The sequence below is a fragment of the Leucoraja erinacea genome, chromosome 9 (assembly GCF_028641065.1).
Source record: "Leucoraja erinacea ecotype New England chromosome 9, Leri_hhj_1, whole genome shotgun sequence".
Lineage (NCBI taxonomy): Eukaryota > Metazoa > Chordata > Chondrichthyes > Rajiformes > Rajidae > Leucoraja > Leucoraja erinaceus.
The window spans coordinates 64,001,939-64,018,664 of record NC_073385.1 but is presented as its reverse complement, the minus strand read 5'-3'; the positions used below and the strand labels follow the sequence as shown (position 1 = coordinate 64,018,664).

Here is a 16,726-nt window from a genome sequence, read left to right as displayed (position 1 = left end):
AGTCATACCATTTGATACGGATGCCACTTGATATCCATGAGAGGGAAGTTAATCAAAATTAGTCAACGTGGTAATACTAGGGAGGAATCTTATCTAATTAATTTTTCCAGAGGGTAAAAACATAATATATTGATGAGGGCAACATGGTCAATATCTACATGGGCTGCAGAAGGCTTTTGACAAGGTCCCACATTTGAAACTGGTCCAAAAGGTCAACGGTTATGGGAACCAAAGCAGTGAATCCAAAACTGATTTAGTATGTGGCACAAAAATTGGTGGTGTTGTTGAAAGTGAGGAGGGTAGACTGAGAATACATAGATGATATTAAACTTCATATGAAGGGCCGAGCATTGATAGAAGGAACTTAGTTCCAATAAATGCGTTGATGACCAGCGGAATGGATAATAAGGGAAGGACCCTGGGGATCACGAAGAAACACTTGGATTTTGGTACACATGTCCAAATATCCAGAATTGGTAACCTAGTAAATGATATTCAGTCTAAAGAAGGGTCCCGACACAAAACGTCACCTATCCATATTCTCCAGGGATGCTGCGTGACCTATTGAATTACTTCAGCATTTTGTATCTTTCCAAATATCCAGAGGGTGGCAGCACAGGTGGACCAGATTGTGAAGAAATCATAAAGGATGTTTGCCTTCTTTAGCATGGCACAGTATACAAAGATGGGGTAATCTTACAAGTTATAAAATAAAGGTTAGACTGCAACTGAAGTAGAGTCATAGTCATAGAAGCATACAGCATGGAAACAGGCCCTTCAGCCCAACTTGCCCATACCGACCAACATGTCCCATCTACACTCGTCCCACCTGCCTGCGTTTGGCCCATATCCCTCTAAACCTGACCTATCTATGTACCTGTCTAAATGTTTCTTAAGCATTGCAATAGTACCTGCCTCAACTACCTCCTCAGGCAGCTCGTTCCATACACCCACCACCTTTTGTGTGAAAAAATTACCCTCAGATTCCTATTAAATCTTTCCTCCTTCACCTTAAACCTATGTCCTCTGCATTCTCGATTTCCCTACTCTGGGCAAAAGACTCTGTGCTTCTACCCAATCTATCCCTCTCATGACTTTGTATATAGGATCACCCCTCATCCTTCTGCACTCCAAGAGATAGAGTCCTACTCTCAAACTCTCCCTATAGCTCAGGCCCTCGAGTTCTGGCAATATCCTCATAAATTTTCTCTGCACCTTTTCCAGCTTGACAACATCTTTCCTGTAACATGGTGCCCAGAACTGAACACAATACTCTAAATGCTGCCTCACCCACATCTTATATAACTGCAACATGACCTCCTAACTTCTATACTCAATACTCTGACTGATGGCCAACAAGCCAAATGCCTTTTTGAGCACCCTATCTACCCGTGGTGCCACTTTCAACAAACTATGTACCTGCTAGATCGCCCTCTGATCGCAGGTCCCTCTGCTCTACAACACTCCCCTGTGATCAACCATTCACTGCATAGTCTTGCCCATGTTAGTCTTTCCAAAATGCAACACCTCGCATTTCTCAGTATTAAATTCATCAACCATTCCTCAGCCCAAAAATACTGTGTGCAATTCTGGATGCCTTACTTTAGCAAGGATGGGATTGCACCAGAGTGTGCAGAGGTGATTCATCACCGTGTTGCCTGAAATGTAGTGCATCAGATAAGAGGAACAGACTGAATAAGATGAGTTTGAGCTAAGGAGGATGAGAGAGGATCTCAGGAAGAATTTTTTCACCCAGAATGGCTGCAATCTGGAACATACCTCCTGAGTGGCTAGAATAACATTTAAGAATTATTGAGATAAACACTTGAACTTCCACGGTATAAAAGGTTCCAGACCAAGTGCTAGTAAATAGTATTCATATAAGAAGGTTCCTAAAGGTCTACCCGAAAATGGTTTTGGTACTCTAACATTAACTTGGGAATAACATTCAAGGGCGAAACTTCATATGATAATGTTGAGCAATCGACATGGTAGAAAAAAATATAGGCAATAAGTAAAAGAACAAAAGATTTCGAGTGTATTTGAATTCTGGTGAACATTTTCCTCCCATCCCCCATTTCTTTTCTACCTTCCCCCAATCGCCCCCCACCCCAGTCTTATCATGGTTCACCAATATTAATTTATCACGAGTCCTCTATTCTCAGCTTACACAAAGAGACAAAAGAATCTACAGCTGTTCGACAATTCAAAGATAGTGCTGCACAATCCAACAGAGAAAAAGCATGATGGCTTAAGTGAAGTTATTTGATTGTAAAATTGTAAACCCAACTCTCATGCTGACAGAGATTTATATGCCAATAATTATCTTTGTTGCAAGCTAGTGAAGTACCTAACATTCATACCTTTTTTGTTTCAACACAAGAGCGCAAATGCAGTCATAACAGTCTGACTGCTGCCTTATTCCAGGAATTGAATCCCTTTCTTGTAGCATCACACTTTAGTTTGAGTCCACTGATAACTGACTCTCACTCAGGAGAGTTTGAAGTATGGATTTAAATATATGTATGTATATATTTCTTCTCAAATACAGACAGACACAGATACACACATTCAAACATACACACACACACACGTGCTGATCATGCATACCCAACATTCAACTCCTGCAACCAGAATAACTGTAACCAGAACCCAGCTGATCGACCAGCATGAAAATGGCTGGCACTACCTTCTATTTAATAAGCCATTTCTTTCTAATACAGATTTATAGACATCTCTATTCTGCTACACATAGCAGAACTTACTTTGCTGCTCATAGCTTTCACAAAGACTACGTCAGTCTTTTAAAATACAAATGAAAATACTTACAGCCTTCTGCATTTTGAGTATGAGCAATCCTGGGCTTCTTCCAAACAGCTTCTAGAGACATCGGTCAGTATCCCAGTAGTAACTGCATGGTGATCGTGATCATGCTTTGATTACAAAAGCCTGCGGGCTTCAAGCCAAGTGCCTAGGCAGCTTGACAAATGCATACACAGCTCTGCATAGGGTATTTTACATTGTCACTTCTACATGTATGCTTGCCACTAAATACCACAATTCCATGTACACAACTTAATAAACAATATCCATACCGTGGATTCCAAGAGAAAAAATATAGCCTCCACAAGCTAACCCCATCATTCTTATTTTCTTACAGCTCCCTTTGCTAACCCCTGTCACCAACACCCCCCACCGATTTGGAAAGCTCCATGTATTTTGAATATAATAACGAGATGTCTGATGCACTGCACACATCAGCCACTATTTTCAGGCACATACTGTAAAAGAATCACTTGCACAAACCAATTTTGCAAGCGATCAGCTATTTTCCAGTTTAAAACTAATCCATATTTAATAAGAATTAATATTAATGAAACCATTATGACTATCTCTTCCTCGCAGAAAAAAAAAACATCACTTCATTGCAGATTTAAATTACTCAGAATATTGTCATAGCCCAGAGACATAACAGAATAAAATATCATCAAGATCTTTGAAATGATGCACAGTCACATCACTGGTGAATTCAGAGACATCCATCTTTCACTCCAACTTAATTGTTTAAAGCATGGGGTCCACAGAGCACCACCAATTATGGGACAGGAGTTGTGTGAAAGATGTATAAGCAGAGAAATGGAAATTCCAAGTAGACTAAGAAGAGATTGCAGAAATGAGGGTTAGGTCAGTTCTGAAGATGACAAAGATGTTCCTACAACATGGCCCAAGATGGAAGAAATCAACATTTATTTTTATTATCCTAATTTATATACATTCATTCAAGGATTTGCAAACTAAGTTAATTGACCTTCACTAGTTATTCTTGAGAAGTTTGGCTGATCTCTGTCCAACTGGCGAAATGTTGCATGTACTGAGAAGCAATATCTTAGAACAGCTCATTCAGGATGGATCTCTTCTGATCATTTTTTTTATCCTGAGCAGCCTGTTGGCTTAATTTATTGAAATACAGCCTCTCAGAACACCACAGAAATATTGCATAGCTAATTCCCAATAGAAGATTATATCAAATAATAATTTAATACAGTGAAATCAAAATTAACCGTCATCATCACAGCTTGTTCGAACTGTTTTCTAGTAGATGTCATTGTTTAAACTTTTAAATCTGGGCACCTAAAATAGCCTCACAAGCTGACAGAATTATTGAAATAAAACCAAAATAAAGCAAAATATAGTGGCAGTATATTAATTTAATGGTCTTCCCCCCCTCCCCCCTGAAAAGCATATACCCTTCAAATAACATGTTCAAGAGAATCAGATTAATGAATAGGGAGATTCAGAACTATAATTGTGTTTTGATCATTTACAACACACAATATAATCGTATATCTCAAGAAACAATCTCCAACATCATTGAAGTACACCATGTATCAAATCAGCAATAGACCCCCATCCAAAAAAATGAGCCAAGCATCAAGTATTTGGGAAGATACTGACAAACTCCGGAAACGTTTCAAATTGATGACGTTACATCAGAACCTTTCACTTTACTTCTCCCCCTACAGGTGCTGCCTGAGCTGGTGAGTATTCCTAGGTAGACAAAAGTGTTGGAGAAACTCAGCGGGTGCAGCAGCATCTATGGAGCGAAGGAAATAGGCAACGTTTCGGGCCGAAACCCTTCTTCTACCTTTAATTTTCCAGCATCTGCAGTTCCTTCTTAAACACTGGTGAGTATTCCTGTTGCTTTGTGGTTTAATTCAGATCTCCAGCATGCAATGTGTTGTTTTTTTTAAGTAGCCTTCCAATAAATAGTTAGCCAATACTAGAGCAGTGTTTTGTATTCTGCAGTACCAGTTAGAGCTGGTCGAAATGAATTGACACAATCTTCCCAAATATAACAAGGAATACTAATTGTGTAAACGTACTTTTGCACACTTACCATAATTTCACTATCTTCATGTCTTTCACTATCTTCATGTATCCTTTACTTTCTCCCTACAAGCATAAATTTCAGAATTAGCACCATTTATGTATCAAATATTGTGATATATAACATTCTGCCATGGGAGAAACTGAAGAAAGCATACTTAAATGGATATCAAAAGATTAGGTGTTCTATATCCAAACAATGACACGAGTAATGTTGTGAAGACAAAGACCATAATTAGATGGTTACCAAGAGGCAAGAATGCATGGTTGTACCTTTCTAAGAATAAAAAGTAAAGGATTACTGACGCCACCAGGAAAGTCACATTCTTACACATCTGGATAAGCTCCTGATATCTGGAGCTGTCAATGTGGAGCTTGCATGCCCTCCCTTTGGCCATGTGGGTATCCTCTGCATATTCTGGTTTCCTCACAAAGATGTGTGGGTCAGTGGTTAATTGGACACTGTAAATTGCCACTGGTGAGTGGATGCATCGAAGAATCTAGGGGGAGATGATGAGAATGTGGGGAGAATAAAATGGAATTAATATAACAGTAGTGAAAATGGATATTTGTTGTTAGGTGCGGCCTTGAAGGGCTGAAGCGCCTCTTTCTGTGCAGTATTTCTGACTCGAGTTAAAACAGGAAAAAACATTCATTCCTTTGCATCAGTAATCCTTTACTTTTTTTTTTCTTTGTTGAGCGCACAACCATTCAACCGTGTGTGTATTTAGAATTTGCAGAAGCTTGCAGAATTTTGCTTTGAGAATGCTACTTTCAAAATGTGTATACAAATTCCTGACCAATCCAATTTATCTGTGGGATGTGTTTATATTATTGTCACAGTAATGGATCCCTTTCATTACTCAACTCAATGCATAGCAGTCTCATCACTTCAACTCATATGCACATTTCTTTTTTTTTTAATATACTCTTTTATTGGCATTCCACAGCAAACACATTTCCATAAAACCGGTTTCAGGTATAATGCTATATGTGTACATCATCCACTTATGTTTGTCTTGATTTACCTCTTTTTGAGATTTGTACAAAACAAATATAGAAACAAGAACACAGTAAAATCTAGGAACACTTAGGGAGTGATCCTTTCTTTACTATATAATCAAAATTTTGTAAAAATAAAGTCTGGTCTATGAGGTGTTACATAGTTAACCCAATTTTCCCAGCGTGACACAAATAAATCCAGTTTAAAGCTAACATATGCTGTTATTTTCTCCATTTTTAAAATGTCCATTGTGATGTCCATCCATGTATTCAGAGTTGGACTCTCCTGTGATAACCATTCCTTTGTGAGAGCTTTTTTACCAGCTACCATCAATATATTCAGTAAGTATTTGTCTTTTTTCCGCCAGTCTTCAGGTATGAGTTTAATAAACATGGTCTTACTCTCCAGGGGCACATCTATATTACTAAAAGTAAGATCTTGACCACTTCCTGTTTTTCTGTTTCATGATTTTTGAAAAAACGCTACCACTTACGGCTGTGATTTTTGGCCATCTTACTCAGTCCCCCTCTGCTGCGCAGGACAAGAGGATTTTACCCATCGATGAAAAATAAAAGAGTTATTAATGTTTTAAATGTTTTGACATTCTCTCTGCTGCCGCTGCTGGTGGGAGGGGGGGGGGAGGAGGGACTATAAAACCCGGAAGAGTTGTGCCTCACTCAGTCTCTGCAAGATGGAGGAAGTAAGAGGGTCATGTCTCTCTGAGCTGTGAATAACACTGAACACATGTCTACTCAACTGTGAGTGCCCTTAATGTGGTAAGAAAATAAAAATGTGGTTGTGTTGAAATGCTGCACTGCAAATGGTTGTTGGTGGTGGTAACTGCTTTGAAATGCTGCACTGCAAAGGGTTGTTGGTGGTGGTAACTGCTTTGAAATGCGGCACTGCAAATGGTTGTTGGTGGTGGTAACTGCTTTGAAATGCTGCACTGCAAATGGTTGTTGGTGGTGGTAACTGGACAACTTCCTGTTTGCACTGTATATTGATTTTAGATAAAACGCTACCACTTACAGCTGTGATTTTTGGCCATCTTACTCAGCCCCCCTCCGCTCATCAGGTGCAGAGGCTCATCAGGGCAAGAGTGACCATAATATGGTTGCGTTCTTCATTAGGATGGAGAGTGACATTGTTAATTCAGAAACAATGGTTCTGAACTTAAAGAAAGGTAACTTTGACGGTATGAGATGTGAATTGGCCAAAGATTGACTGGCAATTAATTCTAAAAGGGTTGACGGTGGATATGCAATGGAAGACATTTAAAGACTGCATGGATGAACTACAAAAATTGTTCATCCCAGTTTGGCAAAAGAATAAATCAGGGAAGGTAGCACATCCATGGATAACAAGGGAAATTAAGGATAGCATCAAAGCGAAGGATGATGCGTACAAATTAGCCAGAAAAAGCAGCATACCGGAGGACTGGGTGAAATTCAAAGACCAGCAGAGGAGGACAAAGGGCTTAATTAGGAAAGGAAAAATAGATTATGAAAGAAAACTGGCAGGGAATATAAAAACTGACTGCAAAAGTTTTTATAGATATGTGAAAAGAAAGAGATTAGTTAAAACAAATGTAGGTCCCTTGCAGTCAGAAACAGGGGAGTTGATCATGGGGAACAAGGATATGGCGGACCAATTGAATAACTACTTTGGTTCCGTCTTCACTAAGGAAGACATAAATAATTTGCCGGAAATAGCAGGGGACCGCGGGTCAAAGGAGTTGGAGGAATTGAGTGAAATCCAGGTTAGCCGGGAAGTGGTGTTGGGTAAATTGAATGGACTAAAGGCCGATAAATCCCCAGGGCCAGATAGGCTGCATCCCAGAGTACTTAAGGAAGTAGCTCCAGAAATAGTGGATGCATTAGTAATAATCTTTCAAAACTCTTTAGATTCTGGAGTAGTTCCTGAAGATTGGCGGGTAGCAAACGTAACCCCACTTTTTAAGAAGGGAGGGAGAGAGAAAATGGGGAATTACAGACCAGTTAGTCTAACATCGGTAGTGGGGAAACTGCTAGAGTCAGTTATTAAAGATGGGATAGCAGCACATTTGGAAAGTGGTGAAATCATTGGACAAAGTCAGCATGGATTTACGAAAGGTAAATCATGTCTGACGAATCTTATAGAATTTTTCGAGGATGTAACTAGTAGCGTGGATAGGGGAGAACCAGTGGATGTGGTGTATCTGGACTTCCAGAAGGCTTTCGACAAGGTCCCACATAAAAAATTAGTATACAAACTTAAAGCACAAGGCATTGGGGGTTCAGTATTGATGTGGATAGAGAACTGGCTGGCAAACAGGAAGCAAAGAGTAGGAGTAAACGGGTCCTTTTCACAATGGCAGGCAGTGACTAGTGGGGTACCCCAAGGCTCAGTACTGGGACCCCAGCTATTTACAATATATATTAATGATCTGGATGAGGGAATTGAAGGCAATATCTCCAAGTTTGCGGATGACACTAAGCTGGGGGGCAGTGTTAGCTGTGAGGAGGATGCTAGGAGACTGCAGGGTGACTTGGATAGGCTGGGTGAGTGGGCAAATGTTTGGCAGATGCAGTATAATGTGGATAAATGTGAGGTTATCCATTTTGGTGGCAAAAAACAGGAAAGCAGACTATTATCTAAATGGTGGCCGATTGGGAAAGGGGGAGATGCAGCGAGACCTGGGTGTCATGGTACACCAGTCATTGAAGGTAGGCATGCAGGTGCAGCAGGCAGTAAAGAAAGCGAATGGTATGTTAGCTTTCATTGCAAAAGGATTTGAGTATAGGAGCAGAGAGGTTCTACTGCAGTTGTACAGGGTCTTGGTGAGACCACACCTGGAGTATTGCGTACAGTTTTGGTCTCCAAATCTGAGGAAGGACATTATTGCCATAGAGGGAGTGCAGAGACGGTTCACCAGACTGATTCCTGGGATGTCAGGACTGTCTTATGAAGAAAGACTGGATAGACTTGGTTTATACTCTCTAGAATTTAGAAGATTGAGAGGGGATCTTATAGAAACTTACAAAATTCTTAAGGGTGGATGCAGGAAGATTGTTCCCGATGTTGGGGAAGTCCAGGACAAGGGGTCACAGCTTAAGGATAAAAGGGAAATCCTTTAAAACCGAGATGAGAAGAACTCTTTTCACGCAGAGAGTGGTGAATCTCTGGAACTCTCTGCCACAGAGGGTAGTTGAGGCCACTTTCATTGGCTATATTTAAGAGGGAGTTAGATGTGGCCCTTGTGGCTAAGGGGATCAGGGGGTATGGAGAGAAGGCAGGTACGGGATACTGAGTTGGATGATCAGCCATGATCATATTGAATGGCGGTGCAGGCTCGAAGGGCCGAATGGCCTACTCCTGCACCTAATTTCTATGTTTCTATGTTTCCCATCAATTAAAAATAAAAGTGTTATTAGTGTTTAAAAAAATATTGCGAATCTTTCTCCTGTCACTCACACCATGAAGGCCACGCCCCTTCCGGTGGGGGGGGGGGGGGATTATAAAACCCGGAAGTGTGGGTGTGGCTCTGCAAGATGGGGGAGGGTGAGGTCACGACTGTCTGAGCTGTGAATCAACTGAACACACTGAATGTCTACTGAACTGTGAGTGTGGTGTTTATGTGGTGTTTTTGTGTGGTTTTATGTTGGTTTCACCCTGCTTGAAATGGTATGAAACTGCATTTGAATGTGGTGGCCTTGCACCCTGCATGAAATGGTATGAAACTGCACTTGAATTTAGTGGCGTTGCACCCTGCTTGAAATGGTTTGAAACTGCACTTCAATTTGGTGGCCTTGCACCCTGCTTGAAGTGGCATGAAACTGCATTTGAGTTTGGTAGCTCTGCACCCTGCTTGAAGTGGTAGGAAACTGCACTTGAGCTTGGTGGCCCTGCACCCTGCTTGAAGAGGTATGAAGCTGCACTTGAATTCGGTGGCCTTGCACCCTGCTTGAAGTGGTAGGAAACTGCATTTGAATTTGATGGCCTTGCACCCTGCTTGAAATGGAATTTCAAGGAATAGCCGTGAGTCATCTGCTCGCCCACCAGCCGTGAGTGAGCTGCCAGCACATCATGCTTGAGTGACTGATCTGTCACCCCAAGAATCCATTTGGCCCACAATGTCCATACTAGCCCTCTAGAAACCAATCCCATCAGCCCACATTACACATACCCATAATTTATTAGGAGTAAAATCTGTCATAGGCGCACCATTTAAGAATTGTAATGTCTTCCTCTAAATTATACTCTGTTATAACCAAAGATTATAGAGGAGCAAGATAAACCACTCGACGAAAAAGCTGTAGTACAGTCATGGACTCATGGGTAATTTGTTTAGCGCCATTTTGGGAATCATATATATGAGGGGGTTTTTTGAATGGGCTTCTGTCATGGCGTCCACAACTACACGCGTAGCGAGCCGTTCTGCTATAGTGCTCGAATCGCCAATGTAAGCGATTCAAGTACTTTATAGCAGTCTTTCTTCAGGTTCCCCACTAAAGGTAAGAAAAAAAATTATAACTTTCTGTCTTGAGGCCGATCTCTTCCTATAGCTCAGATCGCGGAGCCGGGGGTCGCCAGAAGAATTGCTCTGATCGCTGGCCCGCGGACTATAACACTCTGAAGCCGCGGTGTACGGAGCTTCTAGTCGCGGGGGCAGCGTGCACTTTCCCTCGCTGAGTCTGGGATTCCTCGCCGGAGAAAAGCTCCGACCGCCGGCCCGCGGCCTATAACATCATGAAGCCCCGGTCTCCGGATGCAGCCGATTCAGGACCTCCAAGCAGCGGAGATCCCGAATCGGCTTGTGTTTAAGCGCTTGAATTTCCAGCATCTGCAGTTGAAATAGTGTTAAAATACAGGATAAATGGTGTTAAATATACACAATGTTGGTATATCCCTTTTATCTCTTTTTTTACTTTTAATATATCTTCTGTTTTCTTTTTCTCTTTTTCTTTTTCTATGGCTTAATTCTTAAATTTCTTTTGAATTTTTCGTGTCTAAGGGTCTCTTTTGATCACTCTTTCACACTATTACTATCCTATTTCACTCTCTTTACTTTTCTGCTTTTTAAAGTTTAAAATATGAAGTGATACAGGAAATGTACTATGTTATATTTGACTTATATTATTGTAATGTACACTACTTCTAATAAATAAAATTATATAAAAATAAAAAAAAATACACACAATGTACACGGATCAATGGTGTTTAAAATACGTGATAAATGGTGTTAAATATACACAATGTACACAGATCAATGGTGCTTAAAATACAGGGATAGGGAACAACGACATGCCACGAGGAGCACACGTTAAAGCCTTAATTTCCTTCCCAATGTATGATAACAGTAATATATATAATTCTATTCTTATGATCCCGACAATGTATTATATTATATAAGACATTTTTTGGTACATGAGCAAGTTATTAGAAAGTCTTCTTTTATAGATCTAGACTTAGCACAATAATAAAGGTAGACAAAAATACTGGAGCATTTTTGTCTACCTTCGATTTTCCAGCATCTGCAGTGTCTTCTTAAACTATAGTAAAAGTATCAATTTTTACACTGCTGTACATTTTTGGTTTTGTTCTTGTCATAAGGCATGCATGGTATTGTAAGCTCTTCTACATTTAAAATAAATCAAGTCAAGTCAAGAGAGTTTATTGTCATGTGTCCCAGATAGGACAATGAAATTCTTGCTTTGCTTCAGCACAACAGAATATAGTAGGCATGAATACAGAATATATTCAGTAGGCATAAATTGACCTACTAGAGGAAAAATGCATCTTCAATATACATGTCTCTCCCCACCCCTGAAAACAATTGCAATTAAGTGACATATCATCTATTCTGCAGTTATGTAATTATAATCAGATTTGTTCTTATGTTAATTCTATATGATATTTTACTGTAATTTCAGATGTTGACAGTGGGTTCAGAATACTCGTTGATAAGATCTCCTATAGGGAACTACGGAGTACTTGTCAAAAAACTGCCGTCTTTGTTCTGAACACCCTGTATATCTCACACATAAAACAATAAATTATGTAAATCTTACCATATATTACAGAAATAAAAAGTGTAATCCTTGTTTATGAATGTTGTAGAATGATTTAAGATTGATGCAATATACTGCTAACCCACAAATGTTTAGTTATGAGATATTCACTTTTAAAAAATCACTCAGAGCTCGGGTGGCTGCGAGCAGCTGGCCGGGCCCGGACAGCGGAACAGCAGCTAGACCCGGGGCTCGCAGGTGACCTGGGAACTGCAGCTTGTCCCGGAGGGTCCTGGCCCCTATGCAAAAAAGGCTGCGGACCCCTGGACTAAACCAAACCCACGATCTTGTCCCGCCATCCTTTTTTCAAAATTTAGCATCTCAAATGGTGGTACGTCATCATTGCCGGGAAATACGGTAACTCATTTCCCTCAAATAAAAGTATATTTCCCTCAAATATATGTTAAATTGAAAACTAAACTATGGTAGCAATGCACAGTTTTCATATCTGATGCTCGCACTTCTGCATCAATGTAGGTATGTATACGCTATATTTCTTTACACTAATATAGAATGAAAAAATATCTTGGCATGTATTAATTTATATTTATTCACAATATTAGGATTTCGGAGAGAGGTTGAATGAAAGAAAAAGAAGTTCAACAAAATTGGGAGATCACAAGAAAAAAAACTAGAGAAACATACATATGTGCGTGTTATATATTTATATACATATATATCACACATATATACACATCATATATATATATATAACATCTGCCCAATGTATCCCCAGCCTTGAGCACTGGCATCTGTTTGTATAGTTAACGTTGGGTTATTGATGATGATGGGACTAGGACTACGCCCAATGTTCTCTATCCACCATTGTAACTCTGATATTGCTTCAATGGGCAGTTTCATGGTTCGGTCAAAATGACCTGCATGTCGTTTTAACGCTATCACCTTTGCTCTTTGTAAGTTTTGATAGTGTAAAGGTCCAAACTGGGTAGCTGGAAATGCTGTTACTATTTTCCCAATTACTCTTGCCACTTGTCAGATGGTTGGTCGATTGTTAACCATTAATGTATTACACGTTTGTGCCAATTCTGCTGATTTCTCTTTTGGCAACATTACAGACATGTGGACTGAATTAATTGTGAATCCCAGATAGTCCATAGTTGTGGATGGCGTCAACTTAGATTTATCTGGATGTATGACAAAACCCAAGGTTTCAAATAAATGTTTAGTAGCTGATTTAGCTAATTCCATTGTTTTGCCTATTATCAAAATATCATCAAGATATGCCATGACAATATGTTTTTGTTTTCTTAATATTGCCAAGGCTGGTTTTAACATCTTGGTAAACAGTCTTGGGGCTGATGTTGAACTGCCATAGTTGCCCCATCCAGGTAAATTTTAGGTATCTACAATGATCCTTATGAATAGGTACCGAATAGTATCCTTTATAAATCAGTTGTTTGGCAGTCACAAATGTTTCCATTTTAAAGTGTATATACTTAACAAAAGTATTCAATGTAGTTAAGTCAATGATGATGTGACATCCACCATCTTTTTTGGTTTTGGTAAATATATTTGAAACAAATTCCAAAGGTTCATGTTCAGATTTCTCAATGATACCCTTTGTAAGTAACCTCACCAGTTCTGCTTGTCCCTCCAGTTTTTCTTTTAGTGAGAGGGTAAAACCCCTTTGGGGTGCATGCTGAACTGGTGGCATGTTTTCTTGAATAAATTCAATTTTGTATCCTCGAATACTGTTAAGTATATAACTATCAAGTGTGATAGTCCTCCATGCTTCCATGAACAGATGTAGTCTCCCCCCTGTTAGCACAATTCTCCCACCTTTTATGTACTGGTGGGAACCAGACCCACCTACCTACATTGTTATTGGTGTATTCATTTCTTCTGTTTCTGGTTCCTTGTCTGTCAGGGTGCTGCTGAGTGGGGGTGGCGCATTTTCCATGGGGCCCGCTCTGGGCCCTGGCCTCAAAAAAGGCTTCCGGGGATGGTGTGTGGACCCCGAGCTTTCACCAGTCCCATGAAGTTAACGTAGACTGGTGGATGCGATGGGGTACTGCCGTCTGGGTTGAGTGGTTCTGCTCGTTCCGGGTCCTGCCCTCATGAGGTCAAATGCTTTGGATTCCTCATCCAGGTCTTTGACTTGTTTGGGCAAGTCCTTGCCAAATAGCAGGATCAGTGGTCCTGAGGACGGTGTTCTGCACAGTCCTGCAAATTTCGCATTGAGGGCAGGTCTTATTGCTTCCTTACGGAGATTGTTAATCTCGTACTGTGTGGTGCACAGTAGAGCCAGGGTATCTTGCTGGTTAGTTGACATGTCTACCCCATCCACGGAACGAGCATAGGAGGTGATAGCTGACGTCAGGAGCTTCAATATTCGCTGCAGTTTCAATTCTTGGGTTCTGACACCCTGCCCAATGTACCCCCAGATTTGACTGTTGACGGCAGGTACATTGAACGAAATACAGTTTTCAGGAGGCGTGTAGAGGTCCAACGCCTCATTGACTACCTGTTCTTGCAGTGGTTTAAAGGACAGGTGGTCAATGCTGGCCGCCAGTTTAGGCTGTAGCGGCCGCCCCGCTCGCGGTGTTGCCACGTAGCGGTTCACCACTCCCAGCAGCTCTTCCTGTTCCTGTACCCCGTGCATACTCCCAATATCTTCGGCCAGTGACCCCTGTTCTTGACCAGCCCAGTCCTGGTCGCCAACGCTCCCCTCTGCTGAGGGAGATGCGATGGCCAGTGCGTGGTAGTGCACTGGAGCGGGAGTGCCTGTGCTCCCTTGGCGAGCTTGCCCCATCTCCCGGAGCAAGTCTCGCTGGTGCATTTGCTCCATGAGCCTTTCCATTCGGCTCAAACGGCCACCTTTGCCGCTCTCGGGCGGTGAGTCTTCCGCACCAGACTCGTCTGAGTATACCGGCCGGTCCGACTTCCGTTTTGCCTTACCTCCAGCCCGCTGCTGTTGTTCAGGCTGTGCTAGCAGCGACTGTGGATCATCCCCCATTGATGGAACTCTCCTGTTCCGTCGGAGTCGAACGGGGAACGACCTTTCTTGCTTGTTTTCCCTTGTTCATCCTGTGAGTGAACAAACCAGAACAAGGGTTTTGAAAAAACACAACCTCAGAGTAAGTTACTTACCTGGAGGTCCCGCTTTTTAAACTTCTAGCGGGAGCGCCTGTACTCTCGTTCGTCGCTGTTGCACTGCGTGAGACGCTATGTCGCGCATGCGTGCTGGACAGGGTCTTCACGTAGTCACTCACGTGACTCCGAAGTAAAATCTTTGGTTATAACTATTTTCCATATTTTAAGAGTCAATTTTACCCAAGGACTTTCAATAGCATTTATATAGTCTTGTAGGTTGCTGTCAGCTATGATCGCTTGTATAGGAAAGGCGAGTGTTCTCTCTTCAATATTTTTCCATTGAGCATCATATGATGGGTTGCACCAGCATATCATAGATCTTAACTGTGTTGCCTGATAATAGTCTTTGAGTAGACCCCACACCCTCTTTTCTTTTGTTAACTGTAAGGTTTTGAGATGGGTCCTATGTATTTTACCTTGCCATATATATCTTGACAATATTTTGTCCCATTCATTAAATTGTTTTTGATTAATCTCTATTGGTAGGGTCTGAAATAAATATAACAGTCTTGGCAATATGTTCATTTTAATATTCAATTCTCGAGCTGAGACTTAAGAAAGGAATTAGGTTCCATCTAACTCTATCCTCCTTAATTTTTGGTGTATAGGTGAATAGTTGCATTCTGATAATTCTGTAAAATCCCTTGGTATAATGATGCCCAAATATTTGAGATGTTCTGCTTGCCATGCCAGAGGGTACCTACTTCTGACCTGCTGGTGGGCTGTAGTTATATGTAAGCAGTTGTGCTTTACCTATGTTAATCTTGTATCCTGATAGTTGACCGTATTGTTCGTGTGATTGCATCAATTTAGGTAGAGAGTTTGTTGGTTGCATCAAATAAATCAAAATGTCATCTGCATAACAGGCCAATTTATGTTCAGCCTTGAATAATAATATCTTTTATTTCTTTGTTTTGTCTTATATATTGAGCTAGTGGTTCCAAATACAATGCAAAGAGTAATGGTGACCACGCACATCCCTGTCTTGAACCCTTTCCTAGAGAAAAACTCTTTGATAAATATCCGTTAACTTTAATTCTAGCAGTAGGCTTATTATATAGTGCCTGTATGGTTTTAACAAGTGTCATGCAGGCCAAATCTATGTAGAACTCGATAGAGAAAGTTCCAGTTCAGTCAAATGCCTTTTCAGCGTCCACACTTATTACTATTGCTTCAATCTTATTTTTTTAATGTAGTCCACAATATGTACTGTCCGTCGTATATTGTCCTGTGTTCGACATTGCCGAATAAACCCTGTCTGGTCATTGTGTATTAATTTAGGCAAGAACTGTTCTAACCATTTGGCCATGATAGAAGTGAATCATTTATAATCTCCATTAAGAACTGATATTGGTCTAAATGACCCACACTCTGTTCTATCTTTATCTTCTTTTGGTATAGCAGAGATAATTGCCTCCCTCCACCTCGGTGGTGTTTGTGCCTTTTTTTAAACCCAGTTTAATGTACAGAGTATAATAGGTGTTAACTCATCTTTAAATTCCTTGTACCATTCTGCTGTATAACCATCAGATCCTGGTGACTTGCTCAGCTTGAGCCTACTAATTACAATTTTTAATTTACCCTCTGTTATGTCTCCAGTCATTATCTTTTGTTCTTCATTTAAGATAGGCAAATCTAAGGAATTCAGAAAGATGTCTACTTGAGTTTGGCT

The 16,726-nt window shown here is 40.7% G+C and overlaps 1 protein-coding gene across 5 annotated transcripts in view; it reads right to left on the bottom strand.

The window, feature by feature from the left end:
- LOC129700488 (uncharacterized) overlaps positions 1-16,726 on the bottom strand; it is a 203,993-nt gene that overhangs the window by 172,343 nt on the left and 14,924 nt on the right. For 2 of the 5 annotated variants that reach the window (XM_055641021.1, XM_055641020.1), the window contains exon 2: positions 4,898-4,953. In XM_055641021.1, the coding sequence (XP_055496996.1) occupies positions 4,898-4,900 (3 nt within the window). In that variant the 5' untranslated portion in view covers positions 4,901-4,953. Of the gene's footprint in view, positions 1-2,829; positions 3,381-4,897; positions 4,954-16,726 lie in introns of those variants that run through there. The other 3 variants (XM_055641018.1, XM_055641019.1, XM_055641022.1) reach the window with 2 other exon arrangements.